We start from the raw sequence: 21,028 nt of genomic DNA on the forward strand, positions 1-21,028 counted from the left end.
TGCAAAAAAAAACAGGAAACGAAAATTTGTCTAATGTAAATTTGGTTTTGTCCATTTGTCAATTAATTGTCTACTCGATAATACCTATCAAATAATTTCTAAAAATGTCTGAATTTTGACTCTAATTCTAACCTATCTCTCGTAAAAATGTGTCAATTTTATTCTGACAGTTCCCGTTTTTTTTTCTTGCAACCAACTGTACCATAATTTAATGCTAAGCACTACGCCCTCAGACGGAGATTATTCATTCGTATTCACGTCACGTGATGTGCAATTTCTGCACGGATGTTGGCCTTCAGGTCTTGTAGGGTCCTTAGATGGTTGATATAAACGCGAGATTTCAAAAAAAACCCATAAACAAAATCGCAAGGGGCCAAATCTGAATGGCGCGCATTTCAAAAAAGGAAGTTATGTTGTTGCACCCTGTACAATGCAAAAATAGATAAGAGTAATACGTGTTGATCACCATTGATCACACTTGGTATCAAAACTCAGCTAACGTTAAATCTCAATTAAGTTCAAATTGTCAATGCGCGCACAATGACAGATGACATAACCTTTCAAAATGAATTTTCTTCATAATTTTTTTTTTTCGTTAGTTATTCGATGTTTTAATAGTTATTCTGCTAATCGGGGCGGAGACAAATCCAACAATGTGTAACACAATAAAAATGTGTGAGCTCGTGACACATGTCGAGTACTTTTGAGGTTATATGAAATCACTGAATTAACTGAACGATCAAGATATCGACCGGGGTTGAAAATTATTGAATTACTAATATCGCTATTAAAAAATAGGAGTTGATGGTAGAAGGGTGAAAATTTAAGGTTGTATGTATTTTTTAATGCCACAATATAAAAAAATAAAAATAAACAATTTTGTCCAAAAAATAAAAAAAATTTTTTTGGGGTGGACCACCCTTATTACTTAGGGGTATAAAAAATAGATAAAAACTTATTTTCAGACCTACTGAATATACATATAAAATTTCATCAAAATCGGTCGAGGCGTTTCGGAGGAGTATGATAACTAAAACTGTGACACGAGAATTTTATATATTAGAAGATATAAAAAAAAAAAATACCATAATATGCTTCCACTTAAGATAAGATAATCTGGCAGTTATTTGTAATTATTTATTTTTACATCATTTAGTACAATTTTACAATGAACACGCAACGCGAAAAAATGTTATTTTGGCTAATTATATATTGTTATTTATTTGTAAAATTAGTGTCGGCTGAAGTGATTACATTAATTAATGATTCAAATGTCACATGTGTAATAACTGAAAATTCAATTGCCTATTACAGTACATCACCGGATATTATAGGTAAATTTTTTTATTTCATCTTGTGTCAAATTTCAATATTTTACGTCATCAGTTTGAATCCGGGAAAACGCAAAAAACGGCCGGACGCCGGTTAAGTATTGCTATTGGAAACACAAAAGTAACAATCGCAATAACAATTATTCAGGTTTAAGAAATGTTTTATTCAAAACTAGATCTAAATACAAATTAACAATTTAACTATTTCGGCCACAAAGAAGATGATGCACTTACTTTCTCAGACCAAAAACATTAGTTTACAACCATTTAAACCAAATCTAAAAAATAGGCCAGCCAGCATAACTTCTTCCGTAATTTTCTTCACATTATTTTCTGATTTCCATTTACAAAAATGGCTGAATTGTTTTTGATATAGTGAAACCAGAAATACAGTGTTTTTATGGACTCTGGTCGATAATTTCTTTTACAATTTTGGGGTCACTTTTATTACCAACTTGAAGAGAGTTATAAATCTTCTATGACAGATGTTTTTGAGCCGTCTGAAAATGGACCATCGGAGACAAAGGTAGCTAGAGCCCAGTCGCGCGACAAATGCCAGAAGTTTATTGCCCTGCCATAACTGACCCTCTCAAGTTAATGCACTCCATCCCTCATAAAAACACTCTATTTCTGGTTCCACTTTACCTTTCACCAGACTTGCTACTCTTGCTAGGTATTAATTCAGCACAGGCTTCTGCAGATTTTCTTACAATTTCTGGAGGATTTGTTTTAGAAGTCATTTTGACGCACCAAATTATTTCAACAAAATCAACAAAATCAACAAAATAAACAATTGCCAAACAGCCGTTGCTAATCATGTTCCAAAAATGTGACTAGATTTGGAGCATTTGTTGAATTATTTTGAAATTAATTTCAATGTTTCTTTCAAACGAAATTTGAGGCAGGATGAAATAATAGTTATTTACACAATTAGTGGGATAAAAGCAATATTACAGGATTCGAGTGTGAAGATTGCAGATGACGAGGGCGTTAGCCCGAGTTCATCTGTAATCACACGAGTTTCCTGTAATATGCTTTAGCCCACGTGTTATGTACAAAATTTTATCTAAGACCGCCCCGAATTAAAAAAAGAGGTAAATCTTATTTATTTCCGCCAGTTTCATTACACCACTCAGTGGAATAATGACTTACTTATCCCACTGAGTGGGGTAATGAAGCTCACTTATGCCACTGAGTGGAGTAATGAAATGCGTCCAGTAATGAAGTTCCTTATTCCACTCAAATGAGTGGGATAAGTGTCATTTATCCCACGGGATTAGATAAAATACATAACGACATTCGTCCGTGAATTCTTTTTACAGTACTCGTTTCGAGTTTCAAGAGTCGGCTCCTTCGTCGCCTCGTTCTTAAACGTCTCACTTGTACTGTAAACTATGAGTTCCCGGACTTATAACGTTAATTACTATTCTTTAATCTCAAAATGTCGTTTAATTTACTATTCCTTATAAAAGTTAATCGCCAATCGAGTGACATTAACGTAACTTGGATTGATGATGACTGGAGAAATATATCTTCGAAACATTCCTCACATGGCCCTGTTACAGATAGGCGATGGAAGGGTAAGTAGCAGTCGCTTGTTATACAACAATTTTAGGATTCTAATTTTATCTGAAAGGATTTAGCACATGGAAACACGATGGAGTTAGATTGAATAAAAATGTGCATTGCTTTTCAATATATCCGAATGATGACAGTGGTAACGTGACACTTAAATTCATTTCTTCAGATAGAAAGGACAACTTCATCACATCAATTAATATAAAAGATGATGATGGTATCGATGCAAGTTTTAGATGAGGCTATATCTATACTAATATTATAAGTTTTTAATTTTTAGGAAAATATCAGAAAATCTTATTTTCATTGGTTGCATTACGCATTAATACGAGAAAACAATAGTATTAACATATCAACCAACGATAATGTAATTCGAAGGATTAATTTGAAATTTGTTCCACGTTTTCTCGTAATTTACAGTAATTATTTAATATTTCATGACTGTAAGTTGAATTTTTATGCTGGAACGATTAATATTCTTATATTTTTATATCAGTCTATATTAGGGTCTATAAATTCTGCACTTTGGTATAGCTTGCTAAACATTAATGCGATGTAATGCGTGATAAAATATAGATATTATTATTATGCTCCATCACTGCCGTCTTTATTTACAAGCCATGAACACGTAAAACTGGCAACAATGCGAAGTAGTCCGACTGGTAGTCTGTGGCTGGTAGAGTTCTTATGACCGATGTTGTGTAAGTGCTTGTTGGTTGTAATTTTTGAATTGATATTTCCATTCTCAGTGAATTTTGTTTGTATATTTGTTTCTGATTATTTAGAAATCTGCAAAATCAGTAAAGGAGTTACTCTTTATGTATGCGGTGTGCTAATTGCCACAGTATGGTAATAGTATATTAAAGAACGAGTTTTATAAGGGTTGATTTGGCGCACGAGTCCCAGGTGTAGAAAACGACCCGTAGGTGAGTTTTCTATGGGACGAGCGCGCCAGTACCCTTATAAATACGGTTTTTTATGTTATTTTTTAGAATTTGCACCCTTGTTTTAATTTAAAAAAAAAAACAATTTCAAATTCTAGTAATCTAATTGGTAATTCAAGGTAACGGACGCAATTACATCTGCAACAGATGTTAAAAAGTAGAGTTTGAACATTAATATTGGAAGTTTTTTGGTGTAATACACTGAAATATTGATAAAAATTTCATTAAAGTAGAGTGTACTTTCATAAAGCCATAAACGACTCCTACTGACTGACGTTTATAGACGTAATATAAACGCAAATTTTAAAAAGGACTTTAAAGTTGACAATTCTGGAGATACTTACTTTGCTAGTTTGCAAAGAGTTGGTTTATGTTTACCGTCAGATTTTGTTATACTTATCTTTCTTCATATGTACACATTTTTCAATATATTATTACATACTTAGTAACAGCGACCTACAAAATGTTTTTTCTACAACCGTAAAAAAAACGCGACATTTATGTATCATTATCAAGTCACTTTTTGATAGATCAAAAATAGTTGTCAAAAATTTTCCTTGGATATTTTAATATTTTTTTTCTATAATTGATTCAAAAAATTGAAATTCACGCATAGTTATCTGTGCCTGAAGTGGGTCATTTTCTAACGTGTATTTTTTTTTGCATTGTTAGTAAGATCGAAACCATAGAAACCACACAAAACAGGGTGTGAAATGCAATTTCACGCATACGACTATTTCTGTTTTTCATTTTAACGCACTGTTTTTTATTAGTTACCTAGCAACATGGTCACTGCATTGAAACTTCAGAGTTCCTTTAAAAATTTGAATTTTTAATTTCAATTTTTTGAATCAATTATAGAAAAAATATTGTTTATATTTCGTGCGCGAAGATGTTTTTGTGCATTCAAAGGCTTATACTGCCTCGACCTTCGTCTCGGCGTAAAAGACCTTTTCATGCACAAAAAACACTCTCTTCGCGCACTTAATATAGAAATAACTATTTTTTGTTCGACGCTGTCAGAATTTGAAAATTTTCTCCTGTGTGAACGGATTTTGATAAATGTCGCAACTTGTCAAAACAAAACGTCAAGCTAATTTTAAAGATTTTAAACGATTTGGAGCTTTTAAGGGGCTCGTCGAACCAAAAAACGTTGTATTCAACTCGTTCGTGTGTAAATTGGGCTCTCGTTTCACTCGCGTTTTAAAATGGCCCACTCGTACCAAAAAAGACCCAATTTACGCACGAACTCATTAAATAAACTACTATTTTCACTGTTCTTACGGTGAAAAAATAAATAAATAAAAACGCTGATTTGTTAATTGGACAAAATACTAAATGTAAAAAGAGAAAAATTTAAACTTATTCAAGATAAATATTTTATGTCTATTTTATCTTTATTTATTTTCTGCTCCACATGCGTAATTTTCTATCTGATGTAAGTAAGTAATTTCCAATGTAAGGCAAAGTAAGCGATGTCAAGATATAACAACTACATGGAAGACTAAAGTTACAAATCAGGTAGGTATATCTATACCTATTATCTTACTATCCCACCTCCACCCGGCGGCACGGCAATTTTGCCGGAGTACATACACTATTACGGATATTACTATCAAGTAATAGTGCAGTGCTTATCAACATAATTACCGGCGTCTCGCCTCCGCATTTTGACTTTGTTGTGTATTATGTTCTGTGTCAATGTTGAGGAACTTCCTCACGATGTGACATGAGTATAATAATATACCTTTTTGAATTTCAACTACCAATGTGTTATCTAAATCCAGAATTTTTAAATTTTTAAAAAGAGATTGCGGTACTATTCCCGTTGCTGAAATTACAAGTGGTAAAATCGAAATTTTTTCTAAACACCAAAGATTTCTCATAGCAACGGATAGCTCTAAATATTTATTAATTTTTGTGTTATATGTCTGTGTTATATTATGTGAATTTGGAACAGCTATATCTAAAAGATATGCTTGCTTTTGTTGTTTATTTAAAATTATAATGTCTGGTCTGTTATGTTTAATATGAATGTCAGTTAAAATTGTTCTATCAAAATATAACTTGTAACTGTCATTTTCCAAACAACTTTCTGGTGTATAACTATAATGTGGTTGTGTATTCTAAAATTTGTTACACAATCTAGGACTGGTTTACAAATCTATGAGGGGCATGGTGACCAACTCAATAGACCGGGACCAATGGCTTAACGTGACTTCCGAATCACGAGACAGAATATAGCCTTTTTTTATTATTTTAAATTTCTTATTAATAAATTGAGCTTTCGCTTGCCTCCTCGCAAATATTATCGGACTACTTCTAAAGTCTATTTTTTCCTGGTAGGCGCGTGCGTGCGCATCTCCGAAAGGTAGAATCACATAGCTAAGATTTTTAGCAGGATGCAGGAATTGTTAGTATTTTTGGTTGCATATTATCTAGGGGGATCAGTATTTGTGGTTGCATATTAAAATTCATGTTCATGATTTAATTTTTGTATAATATGTAAAATGTAAACAAAAAAGTTTATGAATAAACTCGTGGAAAAATTGATAACAAATATTAAATGTACATTTTTTATTTTTATTTAATACATACAGGAGTTAAATTGGGTACAAAACAACTCCATACTTTTGGATTCAATCGTTAATTTCAAATAAAATAAAATAAAAAAATCCACCGCACTTTTCACCTAAAAATAATTACAGTGACATCGACAAAAATTGACAGTTCACATGAAAGCGGCAAAAATTTCATAACATGGACATGGGCTGCTTCGACTACAATCATTTATAATAACCATGTATCTTGCAAGAGAAAAGGAAAAGGCTTAATTTACACAGTATCAATTGTAGGAATTCTGTTTGCAGAGAAAAATGAGTGCACTGTTTTTCGAATGAGATATTTTTGATGTTCATCCAATTGAATCATACATTTCCTATCAGGTTTCTTCGGTGCCTGTAATTGCCCACACTTCTTTTCTTCCGCCAAGTATCGTTGAATGGTTCTAAATCCACAACCTTCAACACAAAGTAATTAAGCTGTGATACAACAAAAAAAAAATCAGAAAACAATACCAGTATAATCTGCAGTTTTTTCCATTTGAGCCGTCTTGGTTAACTCGGCAAAATCCTTGGAAATCCCACGAAATACTTTAACGATCATTTCTTTCTCGGCTTGTGAGAAATTTGCTATAAATACGCATTAATAAAAAACTGTTACTTGCTGTTAGCATAAATCCAACTTACGCCGTTTATTTGGTGATCGAAATTGACACATCTTGTTGACATATAAGAACTTCTTAACCTCTAAGAACTGTTTTTTTAATAAATAAATGGACACAACACAAAATAAACAAAAAAACACACACAAAACACGAAAGGAAAATTAAGACACGATGAAACAAAAATGGCAGCTTGGACCTGATTGACAGTACAGAACACTGCAATATTGCACATTTCTCTAGTGTAAGTAGAAAAATAAAATAGCCAATAGGAAAGTCGCATTTCGTTGCAGGATTTTGTAAATGCGCACGCACGCGCCTACCAGGAAAAAATAGACTATAGTGGAAGATGCGGTGTTGCCGATGTGCATGGCACGGCTTGTTAAATAGAGACGGCAGTGGCTCCATCCAAAATATTTTTAAAGTGTAAACTGTTTTAGCATCAAATTCCCAAGTTTATTCTATATTGATTTTTGACATTTTTAGAGATTAAATTGTAGAAAATTAACCGTTCTAGTGTTTTCTAAGTTGCAAAAATTCTGGGTGATACCTGACATGTATTACAGATTATTTCAAATATTCTGACACAATCACCACCACCAAAAATCTTTCAAGTTATTTAATTTTTGATACTGCTAAAAATATGTGTCTATCTTTCTTTACATCTGTGGATAAAAACTGTTATCTGGATGTAATTGTTTATGTCAACAAAAGGAATGTTTTTAACCAAACAGTTAAAGGTTTTAATGAAGATAATTTGAAGAGTTGGAAAGAAATTGAAATAAAAACTAATTTAACTGGAAAGGGAAAAATGATATTTTTTCGGAGGCGGTTAGATAATCATACCACAGGGTATTGGGCAATAGATGATATCCGTTTCTGTAATAAAAACATAGGTAATACACGCAATTTGTGTACTGTATTTGGTGGTTGTACAATAATTTTCAGAAATTATTTCCAACGATTTTTCTCATAAAAGTGACAATAAAGTTTTATGTAAAAGTCTAAACGCAGAATATCAACCAGGTGTTAACACGTTTTGTAATAAGATTGGATATTTAGGAAAAAACTGCAGTTTAAGCTGTGAACAATTGCTAGGAAAATCATACTCGAACTGTGAAAATCATACAGTATGTTTAGAAAATGAATTATGTTATTGTGCTTCGGGATATACCGGCGCATCTTGTGAAAGAAGTAGGTATTGTAAGGGTTAAAAGTAGAAATTAAACGTAATTACACATTTTTAGCTTGTAATCCGGGCTACTGGGGAATAAATTGTAGTTCATTGTGTAGTTCTGGATGTGAAATTTGTGATCAGACGAATCATTGCACAAAATGTAAAAGCAAATTTTTTGGAAAAGAATGCTCAGGTTCGGGATCTTTGTTATGTTAATATTTCCTAAAAAGCAAATTTTTAGAAAAACTGCCAGTTGTATTGGAACCTCCCAAACTTACTTCTATAACAGACGAATCAGTAACTATTGAAATTACGAACTTGAAATATAATGATGATGAAGCACAACTGGACCATTATCAAATCCAATATAAGCAGGTAGGATATCTTGATAGAACATATAAAAGTAATTAATATTATTGATGTTTTAGGTTGACGAAGAAATTTACAAGAACTTTTCAGATCCAAAATTGGCTACATTGAGTACCATTTACAGAAGTCATATTTATAAGATTAGTAATTTGACAACAAAAACACATGCGTACAACATAAGAGTGATATTGATGGTTCAAAATAAATCCTTCACAGTTGGTATACCGGAGTTAACAACATTTAGAAGTATGTAGCAATAATTTTTAAATCCACGAGAATAATGCATTATATTTACTTATGGTGCTTAAGTAATTGAAAGTTTTTTAAAATATAAATTAAATATTTTTCTATTTACTACATAAAATGGAAATTTTGTATTTTCTCATCATTCATCTGCTTTAGAAACTCTGCAAGCAACTAGGAATAATTCTGGTGTGTTATTAAGATGGATAAGCATCGAAGAAGGAAGATCCTTTAATTATTTCATAAATCATAACGTAAGTATTAAAAAAAAAAATCCGAAACGCTTGATGCAGCTTCCTTTTAAGTAATGTAAAAAATTAACGGCTCGTCTGTTGAAGCGAACGAAACCCTGCATCAGCTAGAATTTCTTATTAAATATTTTTCCACTATAAATACTGATACTGATTAATAAATAAAAATTACATTTCAAATGAAGTAAATTCGATGAAGAAGACATTTTTTACACTAAATTAAAGAAAACATCAGATTTTGCGGCTCCGGGATACCCTTTCTTTCCATCATGGATAGAATCTGATTCACCCGTTCACCGGCCGCCTGTGTTTTAACCTGAATAAATATTCACAAAACTTCGTAATTAACAATTATAATTTGACTTTTATTTTGTCAAGTTTAACTAAAAAATTATTTGTCTTTTTGCAACAACTTATCTTTACTTTTTAGTGCACTGGAAAATATCATTCAAACGAAATAATGATAAACTATAAATCAACAAACGAAGTAACAGCCAGAATTGAAAATAAATTAACGCTCCAAACTTGTGAGATACAATTATGGGTCAGAATAAGAAACAGCACCGAACTAATTGACAGTATTTTAATTGAACCATCGAAGCTTCCTGAAGCGACAACAACGGAACATGATTTTTCAAAAGAACCAGAATCCAAAGAGTTTGCAAAAGTTGTGGTCCCCGAATTGAAAAATAGTACTCAATTGGAATCTTCAACCGTTGAAGTACCGTTAACTACAGAAAATGTAGATACAATTTTAAAGAAATATGGAACTCACTACAAACAAATAACTCTGACTTCGAAGTTGAAAACGACACTTAAAGGTGAGTGTGTATGTTTTAATCTCTAATAAATAATAAACAGACTTTATAGGAAAGCGTCACATCCAACATCACGAAGTTAAAAGCAATCTTACCAATAAGAGCATCTTATTTCTTATATCAGGATTAATTTTAATATTGGCAATAATTATAATTTCCTTATTAAGTATTTATGCATTGAGAAAAGGTGACCCCCAAGAGACTGTTATGCTGGAGGAAATAGTGCCTATAACTAGTGAACATGATCAAGCACATAACACAAACATAAAAGTAGCTGATTTTGAAGATGCTGTAAGAAAAATAATTTTCACAAATAAACTGGAAAATGAGCTTCACGTATGTATTGTAAAATTCGTGATATATAGCAACTAATTAAAATTTTCTAGTCCATACCTCACACAACAAGGACAACATGTCACATTGGCTTAGAAAGTAAGAATATTAATAGGAACAAAGATCGGTTTCACATTCCATGTGCGAAAGAAAATTTATTAATAAGGTTACCTTTAAAATTGATATAAATGCATTTTTCAGATGACTGTACTCGGGTTGTACTAAAGCCATTACCGGGGCTAGGAACTCATGATTATATAAACGCCAGTTACATAAACGTAAGAAGATAATGGAGCAAGTATGATTTGTTTAATTCGTTGTTTCAGGGTTACGACAAACCTAAAGCTTATATTGCTTGTCAGGGACCTAAATTTTATACGGTGAAAGATTTTTGGAGGTTAATTTGGCAAGAGAAAGTCGAAACAATCGTAATGGCCACTAACTTGTTGGAAAATAAAAAAGTCAGTTACCTACTAACCATACAACCAAAAAAATGTGCATATTTTACTTTTCATTTCTAGAGAATGTGCGCCGAATACTGGCCACAAAAACTCAATGCTTTGTACGAATGTGGGAATATGACAATTAAACTAATTAAAGAAGAAAACTTCGAGTACCATGACATTCGGGTACTTGAAATATGTTACGATATCTACACAAGAAAAATTCAACATCTCCATCTGAAATGGCATTCCAGTGACGAAATTCCATTTTATCCAAACGCTTTGGTACCAGTAGTAAAACACATAAGAAAAATTAACAGAAACAGTGAAGTCCCAATTGTGATTCATTCAGGGTATATACAGGGTGTTCCAGAGTTGCGAAAAAGCTCCATAACTTCTATATTATTAGAGATATTAACTTTTTCTTTTTACTATGATAGCTACACTTCTACTGCACATTCGAAAAATATTGCGGTATGTATACAGAGTGTCCCAATACATATTAAAAAAACACAAAAATTATGTTTTTTTAAATGAAACCTACCCAGTTTGATTTCATTTTTGGTTTCTATGCTAAATTGTGAATCAAATATATACAGGTCATTTTTACTTATCTGCCATCGTTTTTGATCTGTGGCGCTTTTTTTACTAGAATTTCGAATTACAGGGGTCCGTTGGAAAATTCGTACCTTTCAAATCGTTGCACATAAATTAAAATAATTGACGCTGTTTGATTTCTGAATGTTTCCCGTATCTGCTGAGTGTTTACTCAACAACCTACTCAGTCGCATATGCCTACTGCGATTTTTTAAACATAACAAACTAAAAATGTCAAACACTCATTTCTTTCAAATGGTACCCCGTATTTATATTGCTCAGGTCGAAAGTTTTTTGACAAGGTTTCCAACGGTATAGGGTTTGTATAGTCGAATGTGAAAATCTAGGGTAGGTACTATCCTAAAATCACTAAATTGGAGCAACTTTTCCGTTAAAGACAATACAAAAATCTAAGAGGCCCAACAAAAGATAATCACATAATATGGTCACTCCATAAAGATAAATCAACCAATAAAACAATGTTTAGTGATTTTGGGATAGCACCCTAGATTTTCACATTCGACTATACAAACCATACATCGTTGGAAAGCCTGTCAAAAAAGCTTTGGACCAGTGTAATAATAAATACGAGGTGCTATTTGAAAAAAATTAGTTTTCGACATTTTTAATTTGTTATCTTTAACAAATCGCAGTAGGCATATGCTACTGAGCAAGTTGTTGAGTAAACACTCAGCAGATGCGGCAAACATTATTATTTTAATTAATTAATTAATAGGTACGAATTTTCGAATGGATCCCTGGAATTAAAAATTCTGGTAAAAAAGCGCCACTGATCAAAAACGATGGCAGATAAGTAAAAACCACTTCTATAGATTTGATTCATAATTTAGCATAGAATCCAAAAATTAAATCAAACTGGATAGGTTCCATTTAAAAAAACATAACTTTAGTTGTTTGTACAATATTGGGACACTCTGTATATATACCGCAATATTTTTCGAATGGGCAGTAGAAGCGTAGCTCTCATCTAAAAAAAACGAAAAGTTGATATCTTTAATAACAAGCAAATTATGGAGCCTTTTCGCAACTCTGGGACACCTGTATGTATACACATACCTTTGCGTAACAGATTTGTAAGTATCACTTTATCGACTCTATTTTTCCAGATTTGGGGTAAATAGAACAGGAACTTTAATTTTATGCGATCTAGCTTTAGCAATGTCTAAATCAACAAGTGAAATTGACATTTATAATTTAACAAAAAGTTTAAGAGAGCAAAGACCTTGTGTGGTAAACAAAATGGTAAAATTTAATGTTTTCCCTGAAACTACATTTATGAAACATAAAATTCTAGAAGAACTATGTACTAGCACATCTGGTTGTTTTGGAAGTTTTGTTAGAAATGGAAAATCCATTTAAAAAACGTCTCCAGGAAAATTTAGATAAAAATATTATCAATCAGCAACTTAGCTATCTAAAAAGGTTATGTTGGAATGACAGGGCTATTGAATCCCGGATATCTCAATGTGCAACTACTACCAGTGGACTGCACCCTAGTTTTGGTTGGTTTAACTAAAATTCAAAGCTAACTATTTGTAACAATGACATGTTTTTAAGTGGACGGTTATGGAACAAGAAAAAACTACATTATTATACAACAACCAAACGAGCAAACTGTTGCAAAATTTTGGAAATTAATTGTAACAGAAAAAATTACTCATATTTTATTTTTGAAAAACCTTAATGTAAGTTGTACAAAATTTTAAACTCACTTTCATTTATGATGCTTAAAAAACGTATGATCTCAACTAATATTTATTCGGCGTTCTAATAAGGGTTGCACTGTCTCTTTGATGTTTCGGAAATTAAACAAACTCATGCTGATTTTTATGTTAGCCGGAAATAAATAATTTATTTCAATATTTAGAAAAAAATTCCGCTGTGGCCCCACAGGAATGTTGGTTCTACTGAGATAATTTTAGTGAGATTCTTGGAGAAAATCAGAAAATCCTATGGCACGATAAATTACTTACACGTGCGAAGATTCAATAAGACGACTGGACAAGTAAGTTTTACATTATTTTAAACTAATTGGTGACAAATATAATGTTATATTTGCAGATCATTTACGATACCAATATTTGTTTGTTTATGCTGAAGAGTTGGAATGAGCAAAAACAATCACCAAATTCTGTTGACAACTTCCTAGAAATTACATTAGAATTTAATAAGCTTGGTAAAGGCCAAGAACCTTGTTTAATCGCGTGTAAGTAAGTCCTACAAATTGTATAGTGAATTTTATTTTCTAAGTCGTTGATTTTGTTGAAAGTGATGGAATCGGCGCTTCTGGTTTATTTGTGGTTTTGTCTTATATTTTAAATAAGTACGAAATGGAATTGAAAATCGATGTGTGCAACGCTATACGTACTGCCAGGAGAAATGGAACACAGTTTATACACAATTCGGTAAGAAAATAAAAAGAGTTAAGGTAACTCTTCTCAAAACAGAATTTAAAAAACTCAAATATTTACAACAAAATAATCCAGATAAATTACGAATCCTATTAATTTGTACTTTGGCGTCCAATATTAATTATAAATAATAGTTATTTATGGTATAAGTGGGTAATACTTAACAACCCACAACGTTTTATCTAATATTCCAAAATTTTTAGATAATAACATTAGGTATTAATGAAAATCTGCTCCCGATGAGTTATGGATGTTAATAACCCACGGTGCTAATGGCAACGTGGGTTATAACAACAGACTAGTTATAGTACAGTTTACTTAATTAAAACTAACTATCGGGTGTTCATTTATATTCTGGTAGCATTACCTATGGAAATATTTTGTTTTTGTTAAGGCATGTCGTAAAATTAGAGTAGAACTGTCATATTTTGACATTTGCGTTCAGACCCAGAGATGTTTACTGTTTGCTGGTGTTCCCGTTGTAGCAGAAAACGTTTTTGTTTTTGATTGAAAGTTATTATTTTCGCAATGGTTTGAAAGTGAATAGTTCATGGACCTACTACATACAAAACTGCTTAGAAGAGTTTATCGCCGAATTTCCCAATGTTATTGTTGACCGTAAAACCTTCGCAGACAACCTGAGCCGGTGTATAAAGTTGTTTACCGAAGAAAAACCACAGGCGGCCTCTAAAACCCACTGCTGCAGTTATTGAAACTGCAAGAGAAATAATGCAAAATGCTCGCCACACTCCACACTTCAATACGCCAGTTATCGCCACGCAACAGACTGAACCTTGTGTAGGAATGTAGGAACGTGCCACAAATTGTTACGAAAAGAAGAAGGTAGACATTTCCAGCACCTCATTTAATAAATTGATTAATTTGTGCGTGAATTGTAATTGTGTTACTTTTTTATCATAATTCTTGTCATGCTGTTAGTTTATAGTGAGGTTATGTCGTATTTTAACGCTGCGACATCCGTTTTTCAAAACAAAAGATTTCCATAGGTGATTGCACCAGACTATTAAATGAACACCCATTAGTAAAACACGATATTACTATTGAAAATCGCATTCATGAATCTACCGAGGGACTATAAATGATTGAAAATTATTTTGTTATGTTGGTAACACGTTTGAAATCTTTAGTTGACAACATCGTTGGCATGACACACGCAATTTTAAAAATTGAAATAAACGTCAAAAAAAATCTAAACCGACAGTTGCAAACTTTATTTTAAAAAATGGTTTTTACAATAGAGCACAACACATTTAATTAGTGCGATTCTATTTCAAAATTTAGCAATATTGTTATTGAACAACATTGATTTTTCATAGATACAACCAATCAACAGCTTCATATCATAGCAACTACAACCTTGTTATATAGCCATATTGGTAAATTTTAAAACAGAATCGCACCAATTGTAATGGCCTATTTTCGCAGTGGATTGCAAAATGAAAATGGCCATTGGCTGTATTCACAGCAGTCAGCTTATGAACAATTTGTTGAAACCTATCCCGAAGAACAAATCGAATATCCTAATTTTGCACAACATTGTGAGCGAATAGTTGAACGCTTTATAAGCACTAGTAATGTGGGAAAAGGCAAATCTACTGGTCGTCCCACTGTTGCTACACCTGATGTGCAAAATGTTGAAGAAATTGTCGAGGAACATCCTCACATTTCGATACGTCGTTTATCCTAACAAATAGGTTCCCATTGACAAATGACCTGTCCTCTTAACATTTCCTACATTTTCCCTCTTTTTAGGACTTTGTTATGAATCCTCTCGAAAGATCCTGAAAAAATCCTTGCATTTACGCCCATACAGATTTACAATGGTCCAACAACTTCACCCTCCTGATTATCTCCAAAGAATCCAGTTTTATAATTGGTATAACAACAATTTGCTTGATAATATTGACGAGCAAGATATCACTTTCTTTTCCGATGAGGCATGGTTCCATTTGTCTGGGTTCATAAACTCACAAAATTACAGAACATGTCTGCTCACAATCTACATAATGTAATTCAAGTGCCACTGCACCCACTTAAAATCGAGCGTATGGGTTGCAATGTCGCGAAGGCGAATTATTGGGCCGATATTTTTTCACGAAACAATTAATGCGGAAAAATACCAAAGACTTCTTGTAGACCAATTTTTAAATCAACTGGACGACATCGAACTCACAAACGGCTATTATCAGCAAGACTCTGCCACTGCATATACTGCACGGGGCACAATAAATTATTTAGAAGAATTTTTCCCAGGACGTTTAATTAGCTCAGGTTTGTGGCCAAGTAGGTCACCCGACATGACCCCATTGGACTTCTTTTTGTTTCCATATCTAAAGGATGTTGTGTTTCGCAATCCCATTAGGAATTTGGAAGAATTGCAATATGCGATTGAAGAAGCAATAGGAAACGTGGGGTCTGAAATGTTAATTAATGTTTCCAATAATTTATCAAACAGAGTTCAACGTTGCTTACAGCAAGGAGGTCAACACTTTGAACATCTTCTTTAGCTGCATTTTTGTAATATCTAGTAAAGTTTGTTGATTGTTTTGTAATCTTTTTTTCAACGCCAATGTACAGTTAATTTCAAAATTATAGAGTACCTACACCTAATTTTCTACAGTGTGAAATGCACTTACATTTTTTGTCAATGATCAATGTCAATTTTGACAAACAAAATGCTTAATCTAACAGAAAACGCGAAGGTGCTCATTCTTTCCAAGTTAGAAGAAGGGTGGTCGATCCGGAGGGTAGCCCAGTATTATAACATCGCGAAGAGCACCGTGCAGAGGATAAAACAGACAATGTTATGGTGTTTTAAAATATCAGCGACATCTTATGTTGTCAAACTTACCTAACTTATATAAACAAGATGACGCTCAAATTTCAAAAAGGCATCTTTACATGGGGAAAAAGCTGTAATAAATCGACTTCTTGATTTTTGAGGTATGCTCGATAATTTTGAAATTAACTGTAGTTCGTGACTTAACCTAACATAAATAGAAATGATTGTCAGATTCATCAGTGTTGCCAATCCACTATTTTCCTTTAATCATTTATGATTACTCGGTACTATCCAATGAGAAAGCTACGTTTATTGTTATTACCGTGGATACATAAAATATTTCCGGAAAGTGGAAAGAAAAATATTAATATAATTGCAACATTTTTATTTAAATTACTACATTTTTATAAATAGAAGTTTAATTTGTTGAGGAGTTAAAATTCTACAGTCTTGGTATGTATTTATAAAAAACTTTAGAAAAAATTTTTGTCGTTCACTGATGGTTAATGTATTTATGTGATTTTCTTGCCGAATATTCTTCTGCATAGATTCATATCCTGAAAATTTTATTTTCGTGCATTGCTGGCCAAGCTATTAATCGCCCGAGTCGAAGACGGGGGCGATTAATAACTTTGTCAGCAATGCACTCAAAAAAATTTCGGAAAGATTCCATGCATCGGGATATTATAAGTGAATATTGGATAAACAAAATTAAAAGTGTTTTCAGAAGTTAAATTTAAGTTCATCTAAATTTGCAACACTGCAACTACATTTATATGCTTGCATTAGATATAATTGCGTCATATGAAAAATACTTACTTTAGTACTTTAAATTTCATGTTTGCAAACCACGTTCTCATTTGAGGTTTTCGATATTGGACACACTTTGATAGCATTGTATGTAAACTAAATTAGGGTCAAGATGTAATCCATCGAGGCGAAGCTGGTGAACAGTTAGTATTAGATACATTTTTGGATATGTTTTAATATTAATCACCTATCACGACTTTCCAACTATCTAAATTTCTAATTTACTATTTCGTTAAAGCAGTATTTTTTTTCAGAAACAGTTGAAAATGGTGTATACGTACATTCTGTCTTATCTCCGCAACCATGCAAATTATCAGCATGTCGAGGAATAAACGAGGAAAGAATATTTTTCACGGATTTCCAAGAATGTCACAGTAACTAGTGGTATCGGAACTTTTCTTAGAGTTATACAGTAATATCCGATATAATTTATTATTCTGTAGACTGTAAATTTAAGAATTTGATATTTTACATTTGATCAACAAATAAACAAGATTGATTAAAAAAAAAGGATGAAGCATCATTTTTCAATTCCTATCCACGAAGAGCGAGCGAGTTTATGAAACGTTCACATTTTCACAAAGATAATAAATCAGGCGGCGCAGACGAGTTCCTCCCGGCGGTTAAAAATTTTGGAGTTTTGTAGCAGCAGTGGACGGTAGGGATTAGCGGTGACGATAAGAATTATCTGGTAATTAGGAATTACATTGCCTTTCCTTGGACATTATATTTTAAGATTTCTTGGTAATTATGCGGATGTCTGAAGACTTCTTGCAATCAATGGTTAAAATGGTACCGTAAATTCCAGAATTTAGGTTTAGCTAAATTTTATATTGACAGGCAGTCCAAACTGGGAGAATGTAAAAAACATATTTTTTGTTTGCCATACTTATCTCCAGAAGATGTTGGGGACTGCTTTTTAAAATTAATGGAAAGATATTGGTATTCCCATTAAAGAAAATTTAACAAAATTTTCAAATTATTTAGTAGATAATTACATATAAGTTTCAATCCTCAAATGTGGGCTGCTTTTTCAGCGAGTACAACTCGAATCACAAAAGCCTATGAAAGCTTTCATTCTCATTTTAAAAATAATTTTTAAGGCAGTCATCCTTCTATTTATACAAGATGATTCACGAGTATAGTCCGTACGCCGATACAGTGCACGTTTTTACATTCTAGTTCCAAAACATAACGCAGTGAAAAATACTAAACTCTCCATCTCAATCATTTCACGTTATGTAGAAAACCGTTGTAGCCTTGCAAATTAATTTCCACCACACTTGTCTCTGTGTCTTTCTTCTGTCAAAAAACGTGCAATCTATCAGCACACAATACATTTGGAACGTAAAACTGGATATGGACACGGTAAATATCCAGTAGGTACTGTATTATTACATGAGATTGTACACATTTAGGAATAATAATTTGATTATGTACTCCTATTGTAAAGGTGATATTGATAAATTAACTCAAGATATACAAGGTGTGGCACAACTCACGCCCCAGAGGAAACTGACTTGTGCCGACAGCAATAACATTACTAGAAAGACTGATTCTTTTTTCTTATCTGCTTTTTTAATCGAGTTAGAAGCATATCAAATCCACCAATCCCATTAGTCAAGCGCGGAAAAACTAGGAAAGAACAGAATGAATGAGGGCGTTGCTTGGTTTCCAAAAATATTATCATTCTACTCAAAATAAGTTTTGGTCGACTGTATTTTATTGTCAAATTTAGCACATTATTGCGCTGTCAAAAAATTTAGGTTAAGAATAATGTCAATAAATTTAATAAAAGTTGTCATCGTATAGCCCGCAACTATCAATACAAATTTATTATTGGGAGGAAGTCGTAACGCAAACAACAAATGGTGGTTCTAAAAAGAACCGAACCGAAAAAGGAACCCGAACTACTTAAGATCATCGACTCGTTTGAGAGTAATCACGACCAGTGGCGGTTTTTCAATAAGGGCTGCAGAGCTGCAGCACCGGCTCTTAATTTGAAAAAATAATTTATGTTATTATTGTATTTTTTAATTTAAGATTTGCCAAAAGGAAATAATATCTGCATTTTTCCGAGCATTTTTTATTCACTCGTCAGACTCGGCTGCAATCTATCAACATTCACTATTTTGTATTATATCGGCAATCCACAATACATTCGTTACTCCGTCTCCTGCCTCGTGACGTCAACTAGTCGTTGACGTTTCAATGCATTTCAGAGCCTGAATATCATACTTGGCCTTGAGTTGACCAATGAACGCCAAGTATTATATGCATGTTTTGCATGGGCTCGGAGCAGTGACGTGGGAAATAGAATAGACGGAGCGTAAGATACACTGCTTTGATTCCCACCTGTACATTTTATAGCAAGCATGTAAAACTTTACTGGCTAGCCAGTAAAATTTTACACCCGTGCTCATATGAGTGATGTGCGTTTCCAAAGCAATACGTGTAAAGCTCATAGGATTCTTTTGAAGTGAAACTTTTTATGGGAGGGGTTTGAAATTCTGATCGGCAACCTTTTTGTGTGACGAAAAGTGGTGGGGGTAAACACTGTCTCGCACAACGGTTGCCCCAATATTTCCATCTCACTTAATTTAGAGTTTATGTATAATGCATTCATTTTTGTAATGACGAACTAACTGGAACTTTTTTTTTGTTAGATTTTTTTACAAAATAACTGAAAATTCGACAGTTGGCAATCATTTAAATTGTCATATTATTGTCACTGCCAAAATGAATGAATTTCCAAAACGGAGTAAAGCATGAATAAACAAGCAGACGAATCAGCACATTTTAAAGGCTTTCAACAAAATAAAAGTAATTACTCATGGAGATAATGGAAACGTAAATACGTAAAGTGCAAAATTGTAGAAGCAGTGGCGGATGTTTTTTCGGTAAATCCTAATCTAAACTAAAACTCTCCCTAAGTGCTGTACAGGCTTCAGTCCCAGAAGTATGTACAAAATTTTAAATGAAGAACAAGAACAAGGCTTATGGGAAACTTTAGCATCCATGACATATCCCCAATTATTGTTAATTTGGTTGAAGATTCCGATTCGGACTTATAGTGGAGTAACGTTAGGTTTTTATTTCGGAACCGGTAGCAAGAGCTCGGATTTGAACGAAATTTTTTTAATGTGTTATAAATAAAACATATTAAAACCTTTATAGGTTAAAAATTGCCGCTCATTGTTTGTTTCATTAATTTATTGTTTATTTATAAGAACTGAAATTTTCCAGTTAGAAATCGTTATTTTCGCAAGAAAAATACTAGAGAACAATATAGAATGACTTTAGGAAGAGTATATTGTTATATTGAAACTTGTTTGGAATTAATTGTATGTGGAAAAAGAAGAACTATAGGCAGATGTTCGGTAGCCCGGTGTTGACCGACTCAGATAGAAACACGTTCAATTTGTCTTCTAGAGTCGCATAGTTAGCATTTTTTGAAGCAGATATATAATTATTTTTAATGGTTTTTAACAAAAAAGTGTTTAGTAATACCATGCGATCGAAAATAAAAAAAATCCAGAGGTCCGTGAGTAATACGCTTCAGTTGGCAACACGTAAAAATGTAATTCAAATGTCATCAGATGTCATTACAATGGAGAACTGTCATTATTAATTATTGACTATTAAAATTGCTATTGCAATATGTTCACTTCAGAAC

General features: G+C 32.7%; 1 protein-coding gene and 1 long non-coding RNA gene across 7 annotated transcripts; one reads left to right on the forward strand and one right to left on the reverse strand.

Moving 5' to 3' along the window:
* The first annotated feature begins 1,138 nt into the window (after positions 1-1,138).
* Positions 1,139-17,862, forward strand: LOC138128685 (uncharacterized). Of its 6 annotated transcripts, none has more exons than XR_011158848.1 (23): positions 1,139-1,334; positions 2,804-2,911; positions 2,968-3,134; positions 3,190-3,352; positions 7,643-7,972; positions 8,025-8,270; positions 8,324-8,446; positions 8,495-8,628; positions 8,682-8,868; positions 9,025-9,119; positions 9,547-9,937; positions 9,978-10,270; positions 10,321-10,408; positions 10,469-10,545; positions 10,594-10,728; positions 10,789-11,063; positions 12,435-12,570; positions 12,623-12,830; positions 12,886-13,013; positions 13,196-13,333; positions 13,390-13,534; positions 13,598-13,733; positions 17,607-17,862. XR_011158848.1 is itself a non-coding variant. In XM_069044889.1 (23 exons), the coding sequence occupies exons 1-23, from the start codon at positions 1,169-1,171 to the stop codon at positions 17,682-17,684; spliced, it is 3,951 nt and encodes a 1,316-aa protein (XP_068900990.1). In that variant the 5' UTR covers positions 1,139-1,168; the 3' UTR covers positions 17,685-17,862. The 6 variants fall into 6 exon arrangements, 4 of the variants coding, with proteins under 4 accessions (XP_068900990.1, XP_068900991.1, XP_068900993.1 ...); XR_011158849.1 differs by having other exon boundaries at positions 17,613-17,862; XM_069044889.1 differs by having other exon boundaries at positions 13,390-13,538.
* LOC138128686 (uncharacterized) lies at positions 6,416-7,415 on the reverse strand. The gene is made up of 3 exons (XR_011158850.1): positions 7,102-7,415; positions 6,931-7,044; positions 6,416-6,873 (listed from the first exon to the last, which is right to left on the reverse strand). It is a non-coding gene; the product is annotated as an uncharacterized lncRNA (long non-coding RNA).
* Positions 17,863-21,028: the final 3,166 nt, after the last annotated feature.

This window comes from Tenebrio molitor, chromosome 4 (assembly GCF_963966145.1).
Source record: "Tenebrio molitor chromosome 4, icTenMoli1.1, whole genome shotgun sequence".
In the NCBI taxonomy this organism is placed as follows: domain Eukaryota; kingdom Metazoa; phylum Arthropoda; class Insecta; order Coleoptera; family Tenebrionidae; genus Tenebrio; species Tenebrio molitor.